The sequence below is a fragment of the Ciona intestinalis genome, chromosome 4 (assembly GCF_000224145.3).
Source record: "Ciona intestinalis chromosome 4, KH, whole genome shotgun sequence".
In the NCBI taxonomy this organism is placed as follows: domain Eukaryota; kingdom Metazoa; phylum Chordata; class Ascidiacea; order Phlebobranchia; family Cionidae; genus Ciona; species Ciona intestinalis.
This window is the reverse complement of record NC_020169.2, coordinates 378,382-401,747: the sequence shown is the minus strand read 5'-3', so window position 1 is coordinate 401,747 and position 23,366 is coordinate 378,382. Positions and strand designations below refer to the sequence as shown.

The 23,366-nt window shown below is 35.1% G+C and overlaps 3 protein-coding genes across 5 annotated transcripts in view; 1 reads left to right on the top strand and 2 right to left on the bottom strand.

The window, feature by feature from the left end:
* LOC445729 (Rh type C glycoprotein) overlaps nt 1–4,793 on the top strand; it is a 5,893-nt gene extending 1,100 nt beyond the window's left edge. Inside the window, exons 1-10 of one of the 3 annotated variants that reach the window (XM_009859923.3) lie at nt 1,429–1,536; nt 1,802–1,950; nt 2,498–2,690; nt 2,799–2,949; nt 3,137–3,281; nt 3,618–3,781; nt 3,838–3,975; nt 4,039–4,172; nt 4,244–4,430; nt 4,516–4,793. In XM_009859923.3, coding sequence (XP_009858225.1) covers nt 1,532–1,536; nt 1,802–1,950; nt 2,498–2,690; nt 2,799–2,949; nt 3,137–3,281; nt 3,618–3,781; nt 3,838–3,975; nt 4,039–4,172; nt 4,244–4,430; nt 4,516–4,590 — 1,341 coding nt within the window. In that variant the 5' untranslated portion in view covers nt 1,429–1,531 and the 3' untranslated portion in view covers nt 4,591–4,793. 3 annotated transcript variants of the gene reach the window in all.
* Nucleotides 4,794–5,710: 917 nt separating this feature from the next.
* Nucleotides 5,711–14,961, bottom strand: LOC100177256 (beta-hexosaminidase-like). Its single transcript, XM_009860101.3, has 17 exons — nt 14,780–14,961; nt 14,422–14,576; nt 14,086–14,236; nt 13,527–13,758; nt 12,981–13,132; nt 12,378–12,501; nt 12,199–12,316; nt 11,831–12,027; nt 11,219–11,419; nt 9,043–9,186; nt 8,622–8,777; nt 8,365–8,469; nt 8,171–8,297; nt 7,407–7,581; nt 7,172–7,338; nt 6,946–7,106; nt 5,711–6,787 (listed from the first exon to the last, which is right to left on the bottom strand). Exons 1-17 carry the CDS (start codon nt 14,838–14,840, stop codon nt 6,475–6,477), a joined length of 2,739 nt encoding a protein of 912 aa, XP_009858403.2. The 5' UTR covers nt 14,841–14,961; the 3' UTR covers nt 5,711–6,474.
* A 973-nt stretch (nt 14,962–15,934) lies between these two features.
* On the bottom strand, nt 15,935–22,866 carry LOC100185154 (organic cation transporter protein-like). The gene is made up of 12 exons (XM_002119624.2): nt 22,597–22,866; nt 22,326–22,408; nt 21,830–21,887; nt 19,959–20,128; nt 19,618–19,769; nt 19,106–19,274; nt 18,487–18,609; nt 17,346–17,480; nt 17,048–17,262; nt 16,615–16,723; nt 16,367–16,497; nt 15,935–16,195 (listed from the first exon to the last, which is right to left on the bottom strand). Exons 1-12 carry the CDS (start codon nt 22,786–22,788, stop codon nt 16,065–16,067), a joined length of 1,668 nt encoding a protein of 555 aa, XP_002119660.1. The 5' UTR covers nt 22,789–22,866; the 3' UTR covers nt 15,935–16,064.
* Between the last annotated feature and the right edge of the window lie 500 nt (nt 22,867–23,366).

The window sequence follows — 23,366 nt, the reverse complement described above, 5'->3', positions numbered from 1 at the left end:
TTGATAGATACTGTATGGAAGGACAGTCGATACACAATAATTCCCTTTTCAAAAAGCCGTTCTACAAGATGGTGAACTTGATACACCAGTTTAAGCAACCTACGTAACATTTTTCTTCTAGCTGAATGCATAGATGGAATCGGGTTTTGCTTACGCGTCTTTGTCCTTTTATTGTTACCTCATACACCGCTGTTCTTTCGCTTGGATGGGTGTTCTGTGTATTCATTCGAGCATGATATGTCCCAAAATTAGTAAACGCATTTCGTATATATAAAACTAAAAGTCGCTTTGGACCAGTTGAAACTGGTCAAAATTTATATCCAACTATATGTCATGTTATGATGTTGATCGGTTTTATTTGTTTGATGACGTTTTTGAAACGGCATCGGTTCGGTCGGTTTTACCTTTGTTGTCCTATTACGTCACAGAGTAGTCGGCCTTGGTTTACGGTTGGTTTGGTTGGCTCTGGAAATGAACGAGTTGTGTTCAATATTGAAATGTAAAAAAAAAAAAAACATATGTAAACTTTGACATAAAAATGTGCGTATTGCCGACATATTCCAATTTTACTACATTACTAATTTTGCAGTTTATTGGAAGCTGGCTCAGGAGTTTAATTTAATTTTATTTTAAGTTTTCAACAAATATAAAGAAAAATCATTTCAATAACCGTTGATACCAAAGTAATCCATTTTATCTGTTTGTTAGCAAAGCTTAAACAAATAGCAAGCGGATGCACAAACTTGTGTTTATCGGAAATAACCGTCTTTAGTTTTGCTTCGCTGCAGACACGATCTCAAGCATGCAACGTATGCGGCTTCAACGAAAAACGAAAACCTTTCTGTAGTTTCAAGACTGTAACGTCATTTTAGAAAATACTTTTGAGGCAGTTCACATTTAACTAAACACTATAACGCATAAGGAATACTCATGAAAAAAAACACTTTTATACAGGCCAAATATAACGACACTGTAATAATTTTATGTTCACATCATCATGCACTTGTTTTGTATTGTAGCGGGGTAGGTCACCTGTCATTATGTTTTTTCGTTCCATTTGGTGGTAAACAAAGAGACAATATCTGCTAAAGGTGTCCGTCTTTCCCTTATACCCTAACATATGAATGTTTTATAATAAAAATTTATAATCCTTGAAATCTCACCAGTGGTGGGCTTTATTCAACTGTACAATGATGACATGTGTTGTTACGAAACTATTGTTGTAACAGTAGGCTACTGTTAATGTTTGCACTGATGTTTTTGTTCCAAAAACCGCCGCACCGGTCTTTTAAATGTGCATGTCTGAGAACTAACTATTCGAACAATGTGGTTTTTAGTTGAACCCAAAAACAATAAGGGCAACAAGAACCCTCTATAGGGCTTGGTTTGTGGCGCAATTTACGCCCTACAGCTATTAGCCAATCAGACATCGAGAGCTCGGTGGTATATAACGGGCTGCTGTTCATCACGCCACATTTTGCAGCTCTTGCTTAGTTGGTTGTCAGACTAGAGTAGAAACAGAACAAGAGTTATGGGGTAAGAAAACTAATATTTATTTATCTTTTTTTGTGTTGTGCTATGAGGTAAGATGGAATACTGTAAGCACGATATTTCCTAATCGTATCTTAAAAGTTTAACAACGCTTTTTTCGATTTGCGGGGCTACACGGGTTAATAATTCTGTAAATATTCTTTGTATACTACCAAATAGAACGAGAATAGACAATGTAAACATGTCTTATATTACCCCATACATTTATACTAGAAATATAACAACAAAATAACCTAATTTAAATTTCCAGTAACACACGAGGAAAAGCAACGGCCTTGCTTTTGGTGGCTCAAGCAATAATCCTCGTGTTATTTGGTCTCTTCGTCGATTACGATGTGGCTGCTGGACCTCGGAACAACAGTTTAACTACACACACCACTCTTGCTCATTATTACCCAAGTAAGTGATTATACGAAGTGAAAATTTATATTTAGATACTTTATTTTGCTGCGACAAACTGTATAAATTTATTGTATGGTAGGGTGGGGGAAGACGGGACACTTTTTGCACATAATATCCAAATATCCTGATCTTGTCTTAAACATTTAACAACGGTCTATGTGTGTCGTAAGAATACGGTTTTATAACCTTTTGGAAGTTCTTTGTTTACTACCAAATGCGACGTAAAAATGGAAAGAAAAGGTGTCCTATATTCCCCTCACCTAAACTATACACGAAATTTTGCGGTCACAATTTGTAACAATACGTTTCCATGTATTTTATTCATAGCCTATTTTACTAATGTAATTTTCCTATTAATTCCAGTCTTTTGTTTTAGTGGCGGTAAAATAAAAAAATGATGTAACATTTAATTTTTAATTCAACGCCTGTTTTTGTGTGTTGATTGTTTAGACTTGCTCTATAATCTGGATATAAAGTGTGTAATAAACGCAGAAGTTATGAATCATCGCGCATGTTTTCATAATATTTAATTGCTGACTTGCAGTATACCAAGATGTTCATGTTATGATGTTGATCGGCTTTGGTTTCTTGATGACGTTTTTGAAACGTCACGGCTTCGGTTCGGTGGGGTTCAACTTTCTGTTGACTTGTTACGTCATAGAGTGGTCGACCTTGGTCAACGGTTGGTTTGGTATGATTGGTTCAAATGAAGGACGAATATTGATCGATATTAAAAGGTTAATACACATTTTTTTGTTTTAGCCATTCGCACGGCGGCCGTGACTTTGGCATAAAAATGTGTGTAACCGACACAGTCCAATTATAGTATTCCACTTGTTTTGCAGTTTATTGGAAGCTGATTTTGCGGTTGCCACTGTTCTTATATCATTCGGAGCCGTTCTTGGCGTGGCTAGTCCGGTGCAACTTATAATGATGGCGACCATTGAAGTTGTGTGTTATAATGTCAGCATATATGTCGGGATTGTTAGGTTTCAGGTTGGTAAAACTGAAGTACGAGTCAGTTAAGTTAAAATAACTCTACAATAAACATAATTTGTATATCATTGGTTGCCGGTGTATATCTTACTTATCGGCATAACATGAGATTGTTGACTGTCATTTTACCTACAGTGGAGCTATGTAATAATTTCAGCCGTTAAAACATATCATTATACTTAAACAGGTCACAGATGTGGGCGGGTCGATGTTCATACACGCCTTCGGTGCTTATTTTGGGTTGGCAGTTGCACGCGTGCTTTACAAAAAATCACAGACCCTAAGTAAAAAAGAAGGTTCTGAATATCATTCGGACATCTTCGCTATGATCGGTAAGTATAAAACAACTAAACATCTTGTATTGGTTATGTTACTAACATGTTGGTTATACTGATTTAATATCAGTGATATTACGTCAAACATTTGTACAAACAGAAAAGAGATTGACCTTATACCTCAAGGCAACAAACCGACAGTAATACGTGATCAATCACTGAACTGTTTACTGCAGGCGGTTACTTTGATTGATAGTCTGTCAAGTCAGCAGTTTTTCTCCGTGTCGAGGCAACATTTAAATTCTTATCAGCGGTTACAGCTTTGCGATGAGTTTATATAGTTATACACAAAATACATTATTAACAAAATATTACTCTTCTATTTTCCTCCAGGGACACTATTTTTATGGTTATATTGGCCAAGCTTTAATGCTGGACCCGCGTCGGGTACGGAGCGACATCGTGCGGTTATAAATACCGTACTTAGTCTTTCTGCTTGTACGGTCGTCACCTTTGCTTTATCTGCTGTTACTGACAAGAAAAACAAATTGGATATGGTAAGCGTTATCTTCCTATAGTCAAACATCTGTCTCATTTAAATGCTTATGTCCAGGTGCACATACAAAACGCAACATTGGCTGGCGGCGTGGCCATGGGAGCAAGCGCAGATCTAATTGTTCAACCGTTTGGTGCTCTCCTTATTGGTTCAGTTGCTGCTTTGGTGTCCACGCTTGGATTTAAATACTTACAGGTACATATCTTCAACATAAGCGTGTATATACATGAATATCTAATTAATTGTTTTTTTTAATAGCCAATATTGCAACGTAACATCAAACTGCACGATACATGTGGTGTACACAATTTGCATGGCATGCCAGGAATACTGGGTGTGGTGGCCAGTGCTATAGCTGCTGCCATTGCTACACAAGAAACCTACAAAGACAGGTATGTTGATATATTCATCATGTCTGTCAACACTGACGAAAATGTTATTAAATTCCAACAATATTTATCAGCTACCACGAGCTATTTAAAAATACTACTCGAACTTCTGGACAAAACGGTGGATACCAAATCGCTTCGTTGGCAGTTGTTCTTGGTATTGCTATAATTGGTGGAACGCTTACGGGATTTTTGTTGAAGCTGCCTGTATGGGACAACTTAAGCGCTGAAGAACTTTTCGAGGATGAGGTGTTTTGGGACGTACGTAGCTTGGTCTAATTATTGGCAATAACATCATTTATATTAATAATTAGTTATGGAAAAAATCTTTGTTTTTTCCCTACAGTGTGTCGAAACGGTGAGCGAAGATGAAGCTGAACAAAATGGGTCGAATGATAAACAACATGAAGTAGTTGCTTGATTACCTTAAGTATTTTGTGGTATAATAGCGACTAACCAATATATTGCTTTAAACATAAAAGTTTTACTAATAAATCTAAAGTTATAAAATCATGTCAACCTATCTATATACTTTCCTACATTCAGTTTTTGTACATAGTTTTGCAAAAGTTTTTTTTACGAAATTGATTCGTATGCAAAAAATAAAATTTACTGTCATACAAGTTTGCAAAGTCGGTATTATAATTTCGCTATTTTCGATAAACAGTCGGTATTAATTTCGCTATTTAAGATGACATCAATTAAATAAACAGAATAGTTAGGCAAATAATAGGTTTAGAATATTTTAAACATGGGAGGGAACTGAGGTCAAACTTTATAACTGTTGCGCAGAGAGTCCTTATATTGAGCTAAATCTACACTTTCATTTTTTCTTTAAAACGTACCGTCATCGATCACAGAAATAAAAAAAGAGTAGAATGCGCAAAAGAATTTTATTTAACAAAAGCAAGTTTCCGCATGCAAAAACATATATAGTAGGGTGGGGGAAGATGGGACACCTTTAGCACATAATATCCAGATATCTTAAACGTGTTTTAAACAATTAATAACGGTTTATGGGAGTCACCAGGATTTAGTATTATAATTCTCTAAATGTTCCTTGTTTACTACTAAATGGGACGAGAAAATAGAGTTAAAAAGTGTCCCATCTTCCCCCATCCTACTGTATACATCCACTCAAGCGATAAGCAGTGACATCATTGGTGCAAATATAAGTGGCGTGAATTCGAAAGCGATAGAGTTTGAAACAAAAGAGATAAGAGTTATAGATTTAGCTCAGTAAGATCTTTATACTCTATAAGAACTCCGAGGTTGCTTTGGATTTTTCGAAATGTAGCATTGTAAATATTTTAGAATGTATGCAGCGCAGACGTCCTAGAAAAGCGAACCTTTGAAGCACGTAAAAATCTTAGGCTCACAGAAATGTTCCAGCTATAATTAGGCCTTTACTTAAGTTCCAAGTCATGCCGAAAAAATTGGCTTGACTTATTTATGTGGTGGCTTTGAGCTATTAGTACCAGGAACCGACATGAATATAAAGGTCATGAGTCTAATATGTTACCACCTGTATACAAACGGAATGTGCGCAATTATAGTTTATTTAAAATGGTAGCAGCTGAATCAAGTAAATTGTACTAGCAATTAGATTTGTGAATTCCTCAACCTATGGTGTGTATTAGTATTAGAGGGTGTTAAATATGTTTCGTTGGCTCACACTCAAAGAGCCCATTTCAATAAAACCGTGCCGGACGATATCCATATACGCCTTGGGTGCTTATTTTGAGTTGACATATGGGCGAAAAGTATTAAGACTTATATATATAGTGTACAAACTGCAAATGAATTGAACGTTTTAAAGCAGTAAGCCGAAAATATTTAGTGATTATTCTTAATTCTCGTTACCGATATTTACGATAAATCACACTTGTTCCAGTCTATGTTTTTTTCGTTTGAAAATTCCAGCTATTATTCACAAAAACAAAAATGGTACTTGACTTTCATAGCAGAAATGTGTTTCTCGAGTTTATCCAGCTTTGTAATGGAGATACGTGTCAAGTATAAGTGAACAAAATTAACGTACCTGCTTCAAATTGGTTGTGCGAGTTGTAATTAATTATTTAGAAAGACTGTATGCTTAAAATATTGCGGTGCATAAAACTAATGAACGTGAGTTGCGATGCAGTAAAATGCAGTAAGAAACTCAGCCGAGAACGCCGTACTAACTTTGAGGCTAAACGACGTAAATTATTTAAACATAAAGCATGTGTATATAATGCAGCGAGTGCGTATATGCCTATATGGTGTTATAGGTACAGCATACATTGTTATATAAGTGAGAGAAGTTTTAAATCATGTTAATGGTGAGAGAGTAAGACAGAAATGAAAACCAGATGCAGTACAGGCGAGACAAACCAAGCACACGTTGATAACCACTAGTAGTTGTCTGCGGGGTTGGTGGGTTTATCATTTGTATCGTGGCTTTCATGGTGCGACTCTCCCTTCCAAATGAAACAGTTTTAAATTCATAATCTTTGTTGACTGCAAGTGGAAGTATGCTCCAACACACAGATGTTCTCCATTGGTCAGCACCAACTTCTCGATAAGCAATTTCTAACCCAGGAAACTCACATGTAATGGTTGGACCAGTTTCGTTTGCACTGTAAAATTAAATTTTCCTTGAGATTAAAGAATTATTAAGAGTGGATTCGTATTGTTTATCATTTTCGCATTATGTGAAATATGCTGCATAAAGTGCACCGCATTTCGAAGAACTAGGTGTCTGCAGAAAAGAAAGAATACACACGCAACGTAATACCTAATCATTTGTTTGATTCCTGGTAATGGAATTCGGTATTCGATACCAAGGTCATGCAGTCTATTTAATTCCTTTGTTCCTACTGCTGCAGCAAATTCGGACCAATCTTTATCGCGTAAGTCCATGTTGCCACCCGCACCAGATGTAGCTTCCCAAGCACCCTGATAAACAAAAACAATTTTTAAAATCTATATTGTTGAGCTGAACAATCACAATTTAATATTACCTTATGCCAGGCACGTTCAGCTAAAGCTATTATTCTAGGATATATCATATATTCCAAATCTTGTTTCGTCCTGACAGTCTCGGAGAACAGTTGTCCTTGCATTCCCAGTATGTTTTCTGGCTTATCTAAAGGCGTACACGCGCCATCTGTTTGACAAAGCTCTGACTCTGTTCAAAAATAAAACATTTTAAAAATAATTTGACTTATACAAATTAAATGTAGTAAAACTTCATACTTGTGTATGATTCTCCACTACGTTTTACATCAACATTGTCGTAAACAGAATCTGGCATGAATCCGAACGTTTTGAAACTGTCAGTAAATCTTGATGCCCAGTAAAGTCCTCGTTCTTCCGGATCAGGTTCATTTGGCATGTCAAAATACAAATGAGTTGCTTGAGAAAGAACCACCTGGGAAAATATAATTAAAGTAATTTAGACAGTTGTGTACAGACAAATAGATTTACAAAGTCAAATTCTAAATAATAATGAGACATTATACAGTAGGGCGAGGAAAGATGGGACATCCTTTAACTGTATTTTCTCGTCCCATTTATCAGTAAACAAAGAACATTCAAATAATTATTAAACCGTATCCTCAGGACTACCATAGACTGTAGTTAACTGTTTAAAACACGATCAGGATACTTTGATATTATGTGCTAAAGGTGTCCCATCTTCTCCCAACCCACTATATATTTGATTTTGGTATTTTACAAAAAAATTACAATAGTCCTGTCACTTCTAAAGTTTGCCTCCACGCACTCCTAATATTAGCATTATATTGTGAAAATCAAATGCTCATTGACGTTTCGTTTATCGCAAGCAGCAGTATTTTTTAATGCAAGAGTGTAACCCGAAATTTGCACCATGAAAGTCAAAGATTAAACGCCATATCCGCGTAAAACCTATAACTGGGTGCTTCAATGTTAAAGGTAAACGCTCAACAGTTTTTGGCTAAATTTTCAGTTTGTTAACTTTATTTAGTCTAATAAAGTACCTTATATCCGGCATTGGCGAGCTTATACGCTCGGTTAGCAACACCCCATTCCCATATGTTTTGCCACGCGTACGCTATAACATCATCATCAGATATATCTGGTTTAGTATATGGTTCATCGCCTTCCCTAAAATAGATATACAACAAATAATAAAATACTTTATAATTATACCATATAAATAAATAATACTCACCCAAGTACACCATCTTCCCAAAACCCCAACTTCAGATTATTACTTGTCGCATTCAAAACAGAGTAGCTCGCCACTTTTATGAAATACTCCATCAGGTCACTAACACTACGGGATAAGATAAAATTAAATTGTTCCATATTCCAACACATGAACGCGATAGGAAACTTTTGTATAGTTTGTCTACAATACATGATGTTTCATAAAGAAAGACACATGTCCCTTTATAAAAGAGCTGTACCCTGTATAGACATGCTTACCTTGACGGAAAACTAGTAGTAACATTTAAAAATTGTCGACATTTCTCTGATTCTGTCCACGCATCAACCACTTCGTCGCCACCCAAGTGGAACACGGTCAAATTCTGAACTCCATTATGAAGATCTACAAGTTCTTTAACAACTTTCCTTATAAACCTAAACAAAAAGTGGCTTGCCTACACATGACAGGTGGTTTTACATATTTTATCCAATCATATAGCAGTAGTTCTCATACTTTTTAGGCATTTTTGGGTTTTCCAAATTTGTTTGCAACACACTAACTTTTAAAAATCCCAGAATTTTACAAAACTGTTTTTCTATTTAATATTTTTAATTGGTGAAATACATAGAGCCTGGCCCGCTTTTACGACACCTATAGCTTAAAAGTGGTTTATCATATACAGTGTAAAACATAACTTACGTGTAAGTTCCTGGTATGCAAGGGTTAACCGTGTTGTCAGTAAACATTTGAACAGATAAATATTTAGATTTGTCTTGTAAGTCCGAAATTAAGGAATCTTCCGCTACCTCTTGATTTTCACCTTCGCTTAGCAACCGTTTGTAGCTGCAACACCGTATTAAACATTTATTGTTTTTTGAAAGGCACTGGAGCAAGTCGAGAGCTCGCCTCGTAATTTATTTTTATTATTCTCTATGGGTAAAGTCCTTGTCAAGGACCTGCATGGGATTTAAGCCAGATTGGCCCATTACCTCAACACCCGGAAAGCCCGTTTTAAGTCCTTTGTGCGACCGGTGCCACGACACCGGTATTGCACTTACACGCGTATTCTTTTTATCCTCGTGTGCTTACAAGTTACCACACTTTTCAACTTTGTGTATAATTTTTGTTGAGCACGGAAGTAGTCGTATAAATCATTTTTCGTCGAACAGTTGTTCTTGTTGTTAAGCACGTTGTTGAGCACGTTTGTGGTCATATAGATCCTTTTTCGTGGAACAGTTGTTCTTGTTGTTGTTGTTTTTTAATTAGCGATTAATTATCGATTAATTTACTGTTTGATCAAGTCAAATTTAAAATGCATTCTAAACTTTAATTAAATGGTTGTACTCTATAAAGTAATTTGAACTAAGCATAGTTTAATAAACGATACTGCATATGATCGCCTAATTAGCCAGTAATTAACGATTACATTCGATATATTTTCTCTACCTAAGCTCAGTGTTATAAACCATAGTGTGTAAAATTGTCCAATTATTGAGTAATTAATGATTGTAACGCTGCGAGTCAAGTAAACTGCTATGCATCGGGAACTCGTTGGTAACACAGTAATCGGTAACTTTTGGCTTTGTTTACGTTAGTGTGCAAATATAAATAAAAAGTGTATATAGTATTAGTCTCTATTAAAAGAAAATAAATCTAAAATAAATATACCGGCATGCGAGGATCGAACCCAGTACATTAGGCTCTAAATCGGGCGCCATAAGCGGTAGGCCAATAGTTTCGGTTCTCAGGTTTGTCGAGACATCGTTTATACTGTTTGGGAATTTGGGATTGAAACGTGTTGGTGAGGTGAGGAATCCTCACATCGATTTGCGCCTGAATCAAACTATTTTCATTTAAGTGGGGACGCATTAAGAGTTTTTGATCGAGCTTAGTCGACCTTTGTAGTAAAAGGGTTAATTAATGCTATGCTTATTAGTATATGACGTGCTCACGCATTAGATCTTTGATCTCTTGTTGTTGATGTTTTTTGCGCAACTTTTTTTCCGCACTTATCTCAATTCTAATTCTAACATTTATTCTTTAATCTCTTGATTGAAATCAAATCATAATATATATTTATAAATTTTAGACTAAATTTTCAGATTTAAAACCGCATAATTAGCGTGTGACCGCCGTTACGTGTGTGTGCGCCGGAGCGAGTGCCTTTTCATATTGTCTTTCGTATAAATATCGCGTCTCGTGTTTACTCGCCCTCTTAGTTTACCACTCGCAATAAACCATTATGCAGCCGTCACTATATGAATAATATTAACTTCTAACGTTAATTATAATTACTGCGTGATTACGGTTTGTCCAAATTCACGAAAACAAACGATTTTAAGCGACGACAAGGTTAACTAGTGTAAGTTTAGATGTCAGCTCATGGTACAGGAGTTGCACAAAGCGTATTTACACACATTTATTACCAATTCTTTACTCCTCATACATCATAAATTTTATGTGTTATAATACATGTATAAATACATTCTGCCTACTGCTCCACAGACACCAATGGCGACTGAAACCCGCTTTGTTTGTTACTTCTGATTTGTTTTTGATCGATTTCAGTCGACCGTTGTAGTAAAATGATTAATTAATACTATGCTAATTAGTTTATACCGTGCTCACGCATTAGATCTTTTGATATGCCTTATAATTTGGACAAACCATTTGATATGCCTTATAACTTGGACTGGAGTTAGATCGACGCCGATCAGTGTTAGTCCCGCTCGCCTCGTAATTTGAGGATACCGAATGCGAAGTGGTTCTTGCAACCCATTTAATCATTTTTCTTTTTGGGTTGGGATAATATAGGATTTAATTGACTGGCATAAATACTAGTAAGTGCAAAACTGGACATATTTCAATTACTTACTATTGTAAATTCGATTTAATCGCTGCATGCGCGTGGCCTGGTAGATCTATCTCAGGAATCACCCTTATATGATTCTTTTCTGCTTCCATTAAGATTTCTATGTATTCATTTTTCGAATAAAACCCACTTCCACTTGTGTCGTTGAAAGGCCCGGACCCTAATTGTGGAATAATCCCCTCTGTTTCATTTACATCGTGCACTCTAAAGAAACATAATGTACACTTCGTTCATGTACATCTTGGAGTATATGGTAAAAATATAAAAAAGTTGTTAGAGCAAAATATTTTTCATATCATCGTTTTTTTGACACCTTGTTCGTGGACACGAAGAATGAGTCTACTATACCTACGTCGAATTCATTTATCGCGTACAGTACCATTTGTAAAAGAAAATAATCACCCACAAAGAAACATACAGCATAGTAACACGTATAAGCTGGTACAGGGTGTATAAAACAACCGGTGTTATAACGACTGTTGTTTTTCCTGCCACGCGAGGATAAAGCAAGTTGCATTCATTTATTCATTGGACATTTGAATGAATGAAATTTATTGGTGAGTTAAAACAACATCTCCTTATTAACGTGTAGCTTATTTCATAACATTATCATACCTTCTAGCACCTATCGACGTAAGTTCCGGGCACCACTCCATTTGAATTCGCCATCCTTCATCGTCAGTCAGATGTAAATGTAAGTTATTCAGCTTATACATTCCCATAACTTTAATCAAATTTAATAGGTCCGATTTTTGGACGAAGTTTCTTGCCACATCAATATGCATACCACGGTATTGGAACCTAGGGGCATCCTGGTAGGTAAAAAAATAAATCGATGAATCAAACTGTGTATGGATGTCACTAATTATATACATTCGTGTAGCCGGTATAATGCAGTCTTCGAACGAATCAAACAAATATTTAAAGTAAAAATAGGTATCGTAAATTTAATTTAAAATACAATTTATTTATAATAGCATTACCTTAATTGAGGCTTGTTTTATTGTGAATGAGTCTCCATTTTTCTTTGTTAATGATTTTAACGATTGACTTGCATAAAATATTCCGCTTGAATCTGGAGCTTCAATGATAATTAAACCACTGCAAAAGTCACGGGTCACACTTTATGTGCATTTTGTTTATAACTAAAAACTGTATATACCTTCCTATTGTCAGTGCATACGCTTCTTCGGTGTACAAAGCTTCGTCGACTGCAACATTTTGATTTCGTACTGTTATGACCTTTTCAGTTATTACTGTATCTTGTATATTGATCTTAAAGAAATCTATGGTATAAAATAGAGTCAGTACCAGTACCTATGAATCATATGTTTTCTGTATTGCGGAAAATTCGGACAGCCAATTAGTGACCATTGTGTCGGAGCAATTACCGCTAATTGTCTTGCTACGCTCACAACTCTAAATACCACAATACAGCATATACAGCATATACTCACGAACGTCATGTTATATGAAGCATATACAGAGCACATGCACGCGAACACCTGTGTATGTGCTGTATATGCTCTTTATGCCACACGTGTATTTGCTGTATGTGCTGTATTGTGGTATTTAGAGTTGTCCCGCTCACAATGGTAGCAGCGGCAAGCATTAAACATATATGGTTGAAAGCAAGCAGCATTTACTTATAGACGTTAATTTCGTAATTAATATGCAGTACATTCACAAAATATGCAAAGCAACATTTTAATGATGTAAAACTCAAAAACTCATACCAATCTAAAACAATGAAAGTTAAAAATACCCGATAAAAGTTGACATTCTTTTTGATAGAATGGTTCAAGACAATTTATTTTCCAAGTGTTATCGACCAACGTATCTGCGTTTTCCACCGTAATTTCGGTGGGTGTTGGTATAATTGGCTTTGGTGTTGCTTCGTGGTTCATGGAGCTAAATCTGATTTAATCAAACTATATGCCTTAATATGGTTATATATAATTCTTACTATGTAAAATAAATGCGGTTCAAAACTCGCAGTTGATCATTTAGAAGTGTGGGGAAAGATGGGACAGTTTGGCAGACGAGATTTTTTTTAATTTTCATTTTACGGACCCTCCATTTAATATAATCAGAAAAAAAAACTGTTACAAAATTATTCGACAGTATTATCACGACTTTATAAAGCTCGCGTCAAAGCCAGTAACTGGTTAAAAATATGTTAAATGGAAATATTATTTTTTAACACGTAAAAAAATGCGAAATAATAAGATGTTAATTTTGAGTGCTTGCCAAATTATAGTTATATTATAAGCCGTAGGAAAGTTGTAGTTAATTTCTGTCAGCGGCTTACCTTGCGTATCTATCTTCTCCGGAAAATGGGTGGTATCTGTCATCAGCATATCTCTTGTATTTATCTTTTGTATCAAAGCTACCAACGAACTCCGAATCACTTTCCGTTGATTTTAACATCACTGGTAAAAAACCTTGAGAAGCAACATACCAGCGGGGCATGTGATCAGTTCTAGATACGCTCCAATATTGAATCACCAGACTGACAGTTAAAGTAGCGCCAGGCTGAAGACCTGTAAAACAGATAGTGTTGTAGCAAAGAGTTAATTTTTATTTTAACAATGACCGTAACCAACATCATATAGTATGGTCGGGTAATATGAGACACCTTTTACCTCTTTTTTTCTCGTTCCATTTGATAGTAAAGAAAGTTCATTCAAGGAATTATAAAACCATACCGATCTATACTTCCATATATCGTTATTACCGGTTTAAAACACGATCAGGATACTTGGATAATATGTGGTAAAAGTGTCGCATATTTTCCCACCCCGCTTTATTATAATTAACAAACAGTAATAACGACTTAACGACTGGTGGAGTTAAACCTAACTACTTACTTTTAAAATTAGCGGTAGGGCTAAATTTAAACAGAATTCCATTCACGTGATAAAACGTGAGTCCTGTTTGAGGGATTTCGTAACCCGCAATATTTGGTAAGTGATCTGGTTCTATCATGTACAAACTATAGAAGAATATTTCCCATGAATCCTAAAACATACAACAAATGTATTAGGAAAGATTTGAATATTAAATATTGAAACATCGTTTTTTTTACGAAGAATCAATTGTCCCTGTTTTCAACGTTATAGCATGCAAGATGTTTTAAAACATAAGGTTTATTTGCGTTAAGTATATACGTATACATCAGTACATAGCACCATGGTGACGTATACCTTATTTATAACTGAAGGTCCAGTGTTATGCAAAAGTACTTCAGCGTTGAAGTTTTCATTATTTCCATTTAAATTATTGATCACGTTAAACTGCACATTCAAATTTTCCCCGATGTAGTTCAAATCCGATTGAGCCAAACATTCTGAAAGTTGTGCTGCCACAAGAAATCAAACTGGTGTTCACTTAAGCTTAGTCAAAATCGAGAGCTCATCAAAAATAATCAATTACAAAGTTGCAACAAGACACACACCTTTCTTTTATATAGTATACACCATGTGTTACCACTCGTCTGAGTTGCAATCATGCGAATATAAATTATTTGTTATGTATTTATCCAGTAAACAACACAGTACTTACGTGCATGTAACAAGCATATGATCGCACACAACAGATGCCACATTTTGGTTCCTTGTTTCATAGGACGATCGGCTGCTTATGCAAGTTATAATGATATCTAAACCATGAATGATGCTTTACCTGCAAGTTTTATGTTATATTTGCTTTCTGTTCACTTGATTTGACCGTTATAGTTTTATGGGCATATACATTGCCATTTAATGGCGTATACTTTGCTGGAAACCGTAAAGCAAACATGGACCTCCGCCGCGACAATTGTGATTAACTGGTTTCTTGGAATTTATTAAAGGCAACTTCAAAAACATTATAAATTAATCCTCGGTGCTAAAGAATATAGCCTTTGTCATATTTAGTGCTATAAGTATTTAAACGTCTGCTATAAAACGTTTCGCCTGCCTTCAATAGCGATAAATGTTGGATGTTCTCTCGTAAAAAAACCTTTGGTGATCGCGCAGATACCCAGACCTGTCTTCAGTTTTAGATATGTGTACATACAATTCTACATAAAAGCTCTAAAAAGAACCAATAAAAGCGGCAGAATTCGCTTGTAAACAGGCATTGGAAAGTTTCTATTTATACAACCTTAATCGAAGAATTATTACCGATCATGTTATGGATGCCTGAACTGGAAAATCATTTAGAGTTTGGGCAGACAAGACAAATCTAGATAAAGTTTTAGGTAATATTTCCTCTTCTATTTTCGATAAACAGGTATATAGATCCTTATCAATTCTCTTTATCTAACTTTGATCTTCAATTTGATTTCTAAGGGTTACTTTTATTCCAGAACAACTCATTCGGTTGTAGAACTTGTGCAGTTCAAAATGATATATAGCCTGTACCCACTTTCAAATGAATAGAAGGCTGTACAGTTAAAACCAATACTTACGCCTTGCTGTTAAACAAACTTGTATTTGTTTCTTATACACAATAAAGCGTCTCAACAATAAGATCCTACATTAATTGATATTGCGTTATGTAATTCGATATTAGGAGATCTCAACTTTTATTGCAGCATGCGCATTTTGCGACAACGGCTCTAAAGAAGTTTTTCTACACAATTGGCTCACATATCTAATTATAACTTTGCACAAACTGAATTGTTCTACCTTATGTCCGAATTGCGAGTTATATAAAGGTGTGAAAGTGCTGCTAGTCCGGGCAAGTTGTGAACTCACAAACGAGAACAATTTCGATTCATCAGTATTTAATGTTGATTAAGTTTAAATTAAACTTCACATTAAAAAAGAATAGCGTACATGTCCGAAACACCGATTGAGATGATTTATTTTAAATGCTTGGTCATGCAGATTCGCCGCAAAGGACCAGCGTTTAGATTAGCGAACTCGTTAGCTTCTTCCATTGATTCAAACATTCGAGCTTTTCTGCTCTCAGGTAGAAGCATCATTAGAATACCTTTGAAAAGATATATCAATATTTGATTATGTCAGTATGAGGGTCAGTTTGTATAAACAGGTGTCGGGCTCTAGGACACACATGCTCGTATGGTGGCAGTGTGGAGCTTTATTAAACTTATTGGGTGCAGAGCCTCTGTTACACATTTTCTTATTGTAAAACAGCACATACCTGCTAGCAATGACAACACACCAAATGTTACATATGGTAAGGACGGATGTACAATATATAAACCAGATATAGCGGGAGCAACTATTGCACCGATGCGGGCGAGTGCGCTTCCATAGTTTGATGCGGTTGCTCTGAAAACAAAATTATAATAGTTCGTGAAATTATTATAGACTGATAAAGAAACGAAATACGCATTCGTTATTGCAAAACATTTCCTACATGCGGTGACAGCCTGGACTAAAATTTACCTCATTAATGTTGGGTAAAGTTCGATGGTGTACAAGAATAAGGTGCAGAATGGTACAAGGCTGAACACCCGGCCAAATAGAAAGACAGTCAGTGACAAACCTTTTAGTTCTATAGAAAAAAAATCATATAATATTCAATTTCTTAATACAACAGAAATTTGGAACATTAAAACGTTTAATACGTGTGAACTATTTTAAGGGTGACGAGTCGTTAACAGCTATACAAAGTCGGTATCGTGATATATTGGAGATGGTGGTTGAATTTGGAACGGTCGTAGTAATATTTTGCCCCGGACCATATTTAATAGGTCTCGCTTTATATTTCATTCGACCTTATTTGCTTGGATAGTGACGTCACGGCGCATGCGCAATAGCGCCCGGCACAAATATATCACGACACCATCACAAAATATACGTTTAGTTGATAAGTTACCGTCGGGTATAAAATACATTGCGATGCAGAATATTCCGCAAAGCAGGAATGACGTGTAAATGACAACACATCGTCCAATCTTGTTGCAAAGTATCGTTGCTATAAATGCTGATGGAATACCCATGCCACCCATGATCATCGTGTTAAAATATATGTTACCACCGATTCTTGCAACGTTGAGTGTCATTCCATAGAATACACAAGAGGTTACAAACCTTAAAATAAACCATTTTCTAATGAAACCAGATACTTTAATATGCCGACGTACTCCTTCACATTTCAAGCAAAAAAATCTTACCAAGCATAAGACAAAACGATGGTCTGCAATCGTAGCCCCGAATATTTTAATGTGTGCCACATTCCAAACTTTTCAGTGACATTTCCAGAATGTTTAAGATTTTCAGCGGGCATTTCCACCAAACTTGCTTCGTATCTGTTAAAACACCACGAACACTTATACGAGGTTTAGTTGCTTAAGTTCCTAAATGTTATTTACTCAATAATTTCATTTTTCTAGAAGAAAACATGTATAATATAGTAGGGTGGGGGAAGATGGGACATCTTTAGCACATAATATCCAAATATTCTGATCGTATATTAAACAATTAACAATGGTCTATGAGAGTCATGAGGACATAGTTTCATATTTCTTTGAATGTTCTTTGTTTACTACTAAATGGAACGAGAAAATAGAGTTAAAAAGTGTCCCATCTTCCCCCATCCTACTGTATATTAAGCTCAACTGAAAATATTACAAATTCTTGCAATTACAATTTAAAAATTAATTATGTTTTAAAATACCACTTTGTACTTAACTGTCGAAAAAACTGTTAATTATTAGTGGCTGAATGAATGTATAACATGTTTCATCGTCGCGTGGCAGGAAAACAACAGTCGTTATAACACAGATGTTTTGTTTCATACACCTCGTGCCAACTTGCAAGTTACCAAAACTTCGTGGGTGATTGAGATATAAGAGACATAGGTAATCGAAATGTGCAGAAATTATCAACCAATAACAAGAACAACTATCCAACAATAAAATCTGATTGCTACTTCGTGCCCAACAAACACTGGCAAATAACACACAAGTGGAAACGCATTAGCGTTCTGTGCCGTTGCTGTCCTCACTCGAGGAAAAATCAATTTATCTTTTTGATCACGATAATGAAGATCACTATAATATATGACAACGAATGTCTTAGTTCGTCAGCCTATATGACAAACATGTTTGGAAACCATTGTTAAAGGGCATATTTGCTTAACAGGTAAAACCAGTGCTGAACTTGCAGAAATTCGCTTGTCATTAAAATGATAACCGTCATAAAATGGTAAATGTTAATAAGGCTTGAATCAAATATTTAGCGTGACCGGAGTCATAAAGATCAAAAGGAACGTTCATAAAAATAAAGCAATTTATTGCTGTTAACATTTCCAACCTGTTAAGAACACACATTGCTTCGTCGTTAGCTTTGTTAACCTTCGCAATTTTAAACAAGATTTTGAGAGCTTCATCATATCGACCTTTGGAAATAAGCCAACGTGGTGATTCGTCAAAAAGCCTGTGTATACGTAAAAATTACTAAATGGGGCTGTGGTGGGTCGAAATATAACCTGTTGATGAACAAGAGGGTTAAACTTCTTGAATGGGCAAATAGACCAAGTATATATAGTAGGGTGGGGGAAGACGGGATGCATTTAGCACATAATTTGCAAATATTGTGATCATGTTTTAAACGATTAACAACGGTCTATAGGATTCGTAATAAGGATACGGTTTTGTATTTCTTTGAGTATTCTTTGTTTACTACTAAATGGGACGAGATAATAAAACAAAAAGGTGTCCCATCTTCCCTAGCCCTATTATATTATTATAATATAAGAAATTGAAAAAAGTGTATGAACATACGCTTGAGTGCGGAAACCACCAATTCGTGTAAACTGATTTAGCAGTTGGATGTATATATTTGCAGTTTTAAATCAAATATTCACATTTAAGTCTAGCCATATAGCGTAACAATATAGCTAAGGGCAGTATATAATACACAGAGCTCATACCACCAAATTATCAAGTTGATGAGAGATAAAACTGAAATGGCAATTTGTAAGGAAACCCAATCTCTGATAAAGTAAGCAATCACTGCGAAAATTGCGGTGCCGACAGAGAAGCCCATGCTTCCCATTTGGACACTAAAGGCTCGATAACGCGGAAGAACACACTCGGATGCTGAAAACGCAAATAACGTGATGTATTAAAAATTGCATGTTTAGTTGGCATATACGGCAGCTCTGTATTGGTATACATAGTCTTTTCATTAACAAATACAATATAAATGTATGTGGTGGGGGGATGATGGTCAATATTCTATGGGTGTGCTCTTTGATACACATCGTGCCGCTCATGCACGAGTTACCACATATATAACTTTATGGGCGGCTGGAGCAGTTGTCGTTAATTGTCTTGCCGATTAAATGACATACACAACGGCACCAGCGTTGTGACTTGACCAGAAACATGCTATAGCTATTTTTCAAATTAAGGAAAATTGATATACTCAGCAATCACTTACTAAGAACGTATGATATGCTTAGTGTTAGGCAGAATACGCCCATAACACTACGCATGATAGTATATAATATCAGGTTTCGAACCGCTGCTGTTAAAAATGATAGCAACATGGTAGAACAACCCATAAGCAAAAGAATCGTTCTTCGACCAAACCTAAAAAACAAGAATGGAACAGAATAAACAAAAAATACCAAATCTCATTCCCTTTTTTTGTATTTTGGCACAAGTTTTATGTGTTTGTTTTCACACACAGAAGAAACACAACACATTACTAAATTTTTTAAAACGTTATCGTACAAATGTGGCCAATAACATACAATAGAGTTTTATTTTTTAACTTACATATCTGCTAGTTTTCCAAATATCATTCCGTTAAAGAACACACCCACCATAAACATAGACTGAAGCATGTAATTTATCCAAGAACGATCGCAAGTAATATTAAAGTTCATAACGATTGAGGTGGAAACAGAGCCATCAGAAATGAAACGATGTGTTGTGCATTTTTCAATCTGCGTAAATTAAATAAATATATAGTACAATGGGGGAAGATAGGACACCTAAGCACATATTGTCAAAGTCGACACAGCATGCCCGCTGAAAGGCCCTTTGTTTCTTAAGCACAGTCAGGATGAAATCGGAAAAGGCTATAACTGGTATCGTGATATACTTGTTTCAACCGTTGAACTGACCGGGCGATATTTCCATAGCTTCATAAAAAAAAACTTGAATATTTCGTACGCAGTTTGGTTTTGTTTTATAAAACTAGTTTTATTTTTGTGCAAAAAAATGAGTCAAAATATAGATGACGATTTTTGGGTAATACCAGGAATTAGTACAATCATTCCTTTATAAAGTGACAACAATTTAATAAAATATAATAAAACACACGAGGAGTTATATTTAGCGATCCGCACAACAATTGAAATTTTATAAATTCGAAAACACACAGGATAAGATGGGACAGTTTAAAATCCTTGTTAATTTTGATTAAAAAGTGTATTTATAAATGGGAATATACGTAAATAACACGAAATAATACTGTACGCTTTGAAAATTAAGTCTAAACAATCTTTTTCTTGCCCCACTCCGGCTTACTGCTATAGTTTTTAACATGTTATACCTATACATTATATTATTGCATAACAATTGATATTTTTTAACGACAATGGGTAATATTCGAACATAAACAAATAAATATTGTATAGTAGGGTGGGGGAAGATGGGACACTTTGTCAGACAAAACTTTTTTTTAATTTTCTATTTACGGACTCCCATTTAATGATAATCAGGAAAATAAGGTTACAGAATTATTCGACAGTAATATCACGACTTTATAAAAACGCCCGTCAAAGCTGATTACTGTTTTTAAATATTAAAAAAGTATGTAAAATAAAAACAGTATACTTTGAACAGTTGAAAAATGCGAAATAGTAAGGTGCTAATTTTTAAAGCTCACTAAATCATAGTAAAGCCGAAAATTTGTTTTAGTTTGCGTGTGCGAACGATTAAACTAGTTTCATAGCTTCATAAAACAACCTTGAATATTTCGTACAGTTTGATTTTGTCTCATAAAACTATAGTTTGAGTTTTGTAAAAAAACACTGAGATATAGGCTAAGCATGAAGAAAATCGACAGGGGTCAATATGACTTTAATTTGAGATAAAAACAACAAAAAATATCGGTTTAACGTTATATATATGAAGTTTACATGGCAAAGAAACTAGCACAGTCTGTTAAACTCGGTAGGTTAACTACAAGTTGCAGAATACTGCTAATGTAAATATATTTCAATTTAGAGTCCCATCTTCCCCCACATTGTAGTTTTGTATGTTTTCATAGCCAAACTTTGAAAGATTTGCTTTTAATTTAGTAATTTATACCTCAGGGGGTTTTCAACTATAAGATACTGATATAATAAAATGATAATATTTTGAAAATATATTCGAAATTTGGTCATTTGCTCTTGGTGATAATTTATAAGAAGTGGCTTGTGCCAAAAACAGAGTAGTAATACCCAATTTGTAGTAAAAATAAATACTTTATCAATAGTTATTATCAATTTAAAAAAAAAAAATTAAAAAAAAGTCTTGTCTGACAAAGTGTCCCATCTTCCCCCACCCTACTATATATCAGCGACAAATAATATTTGTTGAATGTAGTCTTACTAGAGTTCTGTTAAATGTTATTCATGATATACACATGGTGTTACCGTTAAGATGTCCCAATTTGTACAATTCATGCTTCCACTGTTCACTGTAGCGTTGAACCTGTAATGTCCATATAATAGTAGAGAGGTGCATGCTAAAACTAATTAAAATATTAAAACTAAAAATTTGTTATCATCTATTTAATAAAATTTGTATCCGTTCTACACCAAATTATAACGCCTATATATATACAACAATATTTGCATTTGCCGCGCACTTTATTGGGCCGTGTGAATATTTTCGAATTATACTGTAAAACTTATTTTCGTTTATTTTCAAATGGGTATTTACAGAAGAGTTTAAAAAAAGTGTCTTAACCAGCCTGGCAATGTGGACAAAAAAAAGTGACCACTGGGCTTGAGCGACGCTGGGTTGGAGCAAATGCCGGTAAATACCTTGTACAAAGACCTATACGCCCACTACGGAAGCAGCGACTAGCATGTGTGCTTTACCGAAACATTATATGCGATGTAACAAACTTTCTATACAAATTCTTACATGTGGCAGTGATCCAATGAATTGGTTTCAAGCTTAAATTGTTCGAAGGTTGCTGAAGTATTCCAAATTGTCTGATTGCAATTCTGTTAAAACCATGTTTAAAACAACAACTATTATAGATATAGGGTGTGGGAGACGGAACTCTGACAAAACGGGACTTTTTAAATTTAAAACGGAACAACTATATTCTGTATTTTTGTGTTATTTTATTTGTTATAAAATAAATTGCTGGGTTGGTACTTTGGACTTGGATATTTAATAAAAGTCTTACCTTTGCAACATACTCTTCCATTGGTGATTCGCAAACATATGGAATGGGATATGCAATAAATATCGAAGATAAAATGTGTATAGAAGTTATTATTCCAAGTAAAATGGAATACAGAACCCATAACTGTTGATGCCTTCCCCAACCAATATGTTTGATAACACCGTCAAAAGATATTGCTTTTTCTTTGTCCATTTAGGCTAAGAACTGAATCTCCTAAACATATTTTATATATAAATCACAAGCACCTGACAACTTGCTACCTCTTTTTAAAATAATTCTATTACTTCAGCTGCACCGAAAAAAGAAAGTTTAACCGAGGAAATGCAAATATAATTAGTGGTTATGCAAACGTAATACGGTTGCTGTGTAATCTAGTTCGAATAAATATATGTGTAGCCTATAACGTACTTTAATATGTTTGCACTGAAAAACTGCTGAGGGAAAATATTCTATGCAAGCAATTTGAGTGTAATATGTATAGGGATTGAAGCGGTTTATGGCCGCGTAGCAAAACAATGACACACATTGTAAGTTGTAACAGGGATTTCCATTTAAAACAAAATCAAAAAAACTACATTTTAACACGCAAAGAAGCATCTTTTTTATGGATAGAAGGAAATAATAGAATGGAAAGTGCATGTCCCATCTTCTCCCTATGCTACACATCGTTTGGGACTACGAGTTACCACAGCTTTGAGTTTATAAAAAACACCTGATTCCCTATTTACCACGGCCTACTAGAGATATAGTAGGCCGTGTATTTACTAATG